We start from the raw sequence: 5,714 nt of genomic DNA, 5'->3' as shown, positions 1-5,714 counted from the left end.
GCAATTCATTAAATCAATGGCGTGGTTTGAATGGTGTGCATTGTGTGTATTTCAGACGGTGTATATGGGGCTACGTGCATAATTGTGTTAAACGTGTTATTAGATTACGAGAAAATATTTCATTCTCATTCTGTGATGACTGTCTGCTGAATACAAGGCGAGATAAGAACAAGAAATGTTTACATAAAGTCTTAAGACTAATGGATTAATAAATTGATTTAGCAAATAAAGATTTAATTAACATTCATTGTACAAACTGCGCAAAAGAGAAAGAGGAAGGGGAAAAATGAATCTTTATAGAAGTAAAAAAGAAACATGCGCGTGTCTCTCGTTCGTTATGTATGTGAAGAAAAGGCGGACACGATAAATATTCATAGCGCGCAAGACAGGCTCTTAACATTAAAAACGAAAAAAAAAGAACCGAAAACGCTGTATCCGAGTTGCGGTGAGAAGAGAACAGTATGATTTGTATACTGTACAACTTTAGTCGTTTACCATTGCTTTCGAGAATATATATAAGAGTTATGTGTATAAATTATTATGTGTAATTAAACAGAAATCATTTAGTAAATTCTAAGCGTGTATATTATATATTATAAATATAGTATATAAAAGAACACACACACACACACACACACACACACACACACACACACACACACACACACACACACACACTCACTTTTACGCGCGCGCGGGTGTGTATATGCAAAATTATAACAAAGCAAAAAAGAAGAGCCAATGTATCCTACATTCGTATAATTAAAACGATGTGTAAAATGAAAATATAATTATTAAGACTATAACGGGGGGTACGAAAATATTTATTGTATATTTTGTGGCAATTGGTTGTCAAGTTCAATTTTTATGGTATAATATATAGGATATCCCAAAATTTGCGACTCAAAATACTCTAGCAAGAAAGTTCTCGGAAAATTGAGTAAAAAAAGTTATTTATAAATTTTAATTTTAAGCATCAATTTTTGAGATAAGAATTTAAATATGTTCAATTACAAACTATATTTAGACGACCGCCTGTTCATGAGTTGCGCATGCAATAGAATTAGTGACTGTTGGTAAGCACTCACTACTTACAGGTGACTACTAGTCTATGATTGATCATATTTAAACCGTTATATTTCAGAAAATGTATATCGCAAAATAAAAATTTACAAATAACTTTTTTATTTAATTTTTCAAAAACTTTCTTGTATTATTTTGAATCGTGAATTTTAGGATACTATATGTATACATACGCATGCACGCACACACACACTCGCACATCGTTTTAATGTATCAAACAAGACAGAGAAACAATTTCATTGTTTTACATTTATATTTTTATTGTGCAATGCGCCATGACTTTACAAGTGCAAAAAAAGTTTTAGAAATGTACACAAGTACAGAAAGATACAGAATAATAGCAATGATACGAGATAAAATAGATTTTTAAATAGATGTTAAATTAAAAGTAACAGCATTAATTAATTTTCTTTAATATCTAAGGTTAGAATAAAACTCCATATTTTACTAGAATCGCAAGACTCGATTAGAATTTCAGTCATTAAATATTTTTGAGTAACTCTCCACTTTAACGCTCCGCCATATGCATGTTGAAAAACGCAAGCTGCGCTCTGGATTCCAGCGCGGCCAATTCGGCCACAACAGGAGCCATTTGCTGGACATGATCTTTATAATAGGAACCTGTGAGATATGCAGACGTTTAGTAATTGTTTGTTGTAACATAACGAGAAATAATATTACATACCCATCGTCATTCTCTTTTCGCCATACGTAACTTTCCCATCAAACTCGTTCATTGGCACTTTTATGTCTAGACCGACTTGTTGAATCGTCACATTCAAGTGATCCTCAATATCTGCCAAGTACTGTGGAAGTATCAATACTCATCCATATTAAACAAGTTTTATATACAATACGAATTGTCTTGTTTCGAATTGAAAGTAGACTATACATACTTGAGATTCATTGTACCATGTGCAACAGCCACCTTGATCAGTCAGATTGGTGTTGCTGCAGTTTCTTCCGCGAGAAGGACACCATTCGCCGTGATACCATACCTTTTCTGGAATGCTACTGACAAAAGAAATAGCCAGACCCATTCTCTCAGCTCTACCAACTCTTCCAATACGATGCACATAATTAGACTTCTCGTCGGGCAGCGTCACGTTTATTACTAAAAAAAAAGAACATATAACTTATGAATAACGTAATGTGTTTTTATTTCGGGATAATTTCGTCTGAATAACTATTTACTGAAAGGTAAACCAGTGATGTCCAATCCTCTAGCAGCCACGTCGGTGCAGATCAAAAATTTTACTTCCTTGCGTTTAAACTTCTCCAAATTAGCCTTACGCTCTCCAGGCTTTCTGTCTCCGTGTAAACACACGCACGAAAACTGTTGTCCACCAGATATTTTCAGGTATCTTTCAAGATTATCGCAATCGAGTTTCGTTCTACAGAATATCAATGCCCGATCCATTTTATGTTCTTTGATAGCACGAATGCAATATTCTCCCTTTAGTATCTTTACACCCTCTGACAACGTACCTATATAGGACGAGCGTAATTATTTGAACATCACTCAATTATTTTTATCGCGCGAGAATACAATTATTATCTAACGATTACGATAAGTGTCTAACAGGCAATATCATTTGTTCGATTCATCTCATCTCTTGCATGCACGCCATCAGTTTCTATGCAATTTCTGCAGTTACGCCATGATTTGTCCTTCTGCGGATCTACCATCACTATGACATGATGTACGGTCTCAGGCACCGCATCTTCGCCTTTTAGATCCACCCAAGTTGGAAAATGCATCAAACGTTCCTATTCAAAATTCGAATATATGTTATATATTCGTTTATTTACACACACATACACACACAACTATACAATTTATGTTATGTATGAATGATAAAATACATCGTGGTACTTACAGCCATCTTTTTTACTTCAAATGCATGTAATGTCGCTGAACACACAATCATCTGCAATCTTTTGCCGTCCGACGTAATTTTTGGGATTTGTTTGTGCAGACGATCAATAAGTTCGGTGTAACCCTGTTTTAATAGTCCGTCAGCTTCGTCCAGCACAAAGAATCTTGAAATATTAATTTACCTCGATATAATTAATTTACTCCGATCTAATGTCACATTTCTTTGCAGTCAAATGATAAATTACCTGCAATATGTTAACAACAAATAACCGCCTTGTATGAGATCCTCTAATCGTCCAGGTGTCCCAACTACTATATCCACACCAGAATTCAAAACCGCAATCTGCTCTTTTACGCTTACTCCACCGATGACAAGTAACTCTCTGATCGTTGGATCCTTTAAGTGTATCTTAAACTGAGAGAGAGAGAGAGAGAGAGAGAAATGGTTACTTCATTAATATCACGTATAGTCTTGATATAACAGATGATTTATTCAAATTCTCATTCACCTTCTGAATTTGATTGTAAGTTTGTTCAGCTAATTCACGAGAAGGCTCTATGATGATCGCTTGAGGCGCATTATTTTTTAGTTTACCGCTTTCATTAGACGAACTCTGATTGCTATTAACAGTATTGAACTTGACAAATTCTTTTGGAGCCGAAGATACAGCCACATAGTCATTTGGAGGCGGATGCTTAAATGGTTGTGCTCCAAAATTGAAGGCCATCTCAGCGTTTTTCAATACAACAGCTGGATAGTAAGTCTGTGATTTTTGCTGCGCATTTAATGTAAACGCGATACCCAAATCCATACCATTTTTGGTAAATTTTATTTCGCCTTTCATCAAATCTAGAAAACATCCAATCACATCGTGCATTCCAAAGGCCTCTCCATAGTTATCAAATTGTTTTGCATTTGATTTCTTTCCTGTACCACCAAATCCATAACCAAATTTGTCTGTTCCTAAATCTAAGGCAGCCTATTCCAAGAACAACATTTCTCTCTATAAATCTTTCTCATAATAAAGTAATTTAGAATAATTGTATAATTTATGAAAATACCTGAGATGTGGACCAGCCTACTCGACATAAACCTTCGTCAGTGACTGTTGCTTCGAAAAAATACTTGCCACTTCCCAATACTCCTTTATTTGCACGGCAACCATGCCATTCCTTTTGTTCTCTACTCTGACATCTTAATCCATCCGTCGTTACTGCCATAGCTCGTCCTCTATCAAACAGACTCAGGCCCCAATGCGTCGCTATAAGATAATAAAATATTTCTACTATTTTTTCAACCAACTTTACAAGTTTATACTTTTGCCAAAATCGAATACACACGTTGTTGAACTATAGCTCCAGTAGTTCCTTTCCCAGATTCCAAATCTTTAAGGGTCTCCCAAACTATTTGTAAAATAGGTAAGCAGAAAGCACCAGTTTTTCCACTACCAGTTTCTGCAGCCATGAGTACATCGCCACCACCCAAAATCAATGGGATAGCTTCAGCTTGAACATCTGTTGGCAGTCTGCAATTTATATTCATTTAAAACTAAAGATAACTAATAATAAAGGCTCAATCAGAATAAATCACAGCAATTAAAAAAGGGATACGAGCCATATGTAATATCAAAATCATTTAATACCAATAAAGAAAATAATGAAAAGACAATATAGTATTACAAACAAATGTTTCAACCTCGATCAGGTCATTTTCAATGTACATAGAAAGTCTAAGACTTTAGTGAAAATACATATATGTTAATCGCATTAAATCGCTCGATGTGTGCAGTCCAAAAATAAAAGCATCATTTTATGAGATAGTGTATATGTCTTATGATTTTATCTACAATCTTACAAATATTCAAATATAAACAATTGCGTTGCATTTAAAATTAATTATCAAGTATGTATAATTTTATAGTAATTTAGTGCCAAATAAGCTACGTACATATATATACCTTGATTTATCGTAGTGGTGTAAGTCCGACAATAAGAAAAATGCGCGAGTAAAATTACTTGATAATTAATTTTAAATGCAACGCAATTGTTTGTATTTGAATATTTGTAAGATTGTAAATGAAATCATAAGACGTATTCACTCTACCTCATAAAACGATGCTTTTATTTTTGGACTGCACACATTGAGCAATTTAATGCGATTGATATATATGTATTTTCACTGAAATCTTAGACTTTCTATGTACATTGAAAATGATCGAGGTTGAAACATTTGTTCGTAATACTATATTGTCTTTCCATTATTTTCTTTATTAGTATTAAATGATTTTGATATTACATATGGCTCGTATCCCTTTTTTAATTGCTGATTTAAAACTAAAGATATTTCCTTTTTTTCTCTAATACACCTGACATCTCAAATCGTTAAGTTACATTACGAAATAGTCCATCTTTACTTACGTCCATTCCATTTCATCAACTGCTTTTCCTATTTCCGGCAAAACACCCATTTCTAAAAGCATAAAAGAGATCTCATTCAAAATGATATAACAATTGTTACACAAACTGACATAACTAAACTGACATTTTACACAAGCTAAAGCTTACAACACAAGTAACTTGTTAAAAACGTCATACCTTCGAAAGCAGTCATTCTTTTTCAATTGTGTTTATCTTGATACGTATAAAAATATGAAAAATTTTTTCTAAATTAGAATAATGATTAATAAATGTATTCTACAACCACCGACAACCGGTCCGTGACAGTTGGCGACAGTCCGTAATGCTGGATTCA

General features: G+C 33.8%; 1 protein-coding gene across 1 annotated transcript; it reads right to left on the bottom strand.

The window, feature by feature from the left end:
* Window positions 1-1,488: 1,488 nt before the first annotated feature.
* Ddx1 (ATP-dependent RNA helicase Ddx1) lies at window positions 1,489-5,573 on the bottom strand. The gene is made up of 12 exons (XM_018458831.1): window positions 5,558-5,573; window positions 5,381-5,432; window positions 4,304-4,488; window positions 4,025-4,224; window positions 3,472-3,942; window positions 3,208-3,377; window positions 2,964-3,126; window positions 2,667-2,853; window positions 2,278-2,571; window positions 1,980-2,197; window positions 1,769-1,889; window positions 1,489-1,704 (listed from the first exon to the last, which is right to left on the bottom strand). The coding sequence occupies exons 1-12, from the start codon at window positions 5,571-5,573 to the stop codon at window positions 1,592-1,594; spliced, it is 2,190 nt and encodes a 729-aa protein (XP_018314333.1). The 3' UTR covers window positions 1,489-1,591.
* Window positions 5,574-5,714: the final 141 nt, after the last annotated feature.

The sequence above is a fragment of the Mycetomoellerius zeteki genome, unplaced genomic scaffold, assembly GCF_001594055.1.
Source record: "Mycetomoellerius zeteki isolate Tzet28-1 unplaced genomic scaffold, Tzet1.0 scaffold785, whole genome shotgun sequence".
Classification (NCBI taxonomy): Eukaryota; Metazoa; Arthropoda; class Insecta; order Hymenoptera; family Formicidae; genus Mycetomoellerius; species Mycetomoellerius zeteki.
Note: the sequence above shows the minus strand (reverse complement) of the source record. Positions and strands in the feature narration are given on the sequence as shown.

Coding starts and splice junctions, on each gene's coding strand:
- Ddx1 (XM_018458831.1), bottom strand. Junction 3,943..4,024: donor TAGGCTGGTCCACATCTCAG/GTATTTTCATAA, acceptor TTCTTGGAATAG/GCTGCCTTAGATTTAGGAAC. Junction 2,198..2,277: donor CATCACTGGTTTACCTTTCA/GTAAATAGTTAT, acceptor CTTTTTTTTTAG/TAATAAACGTGACGCTGCCC.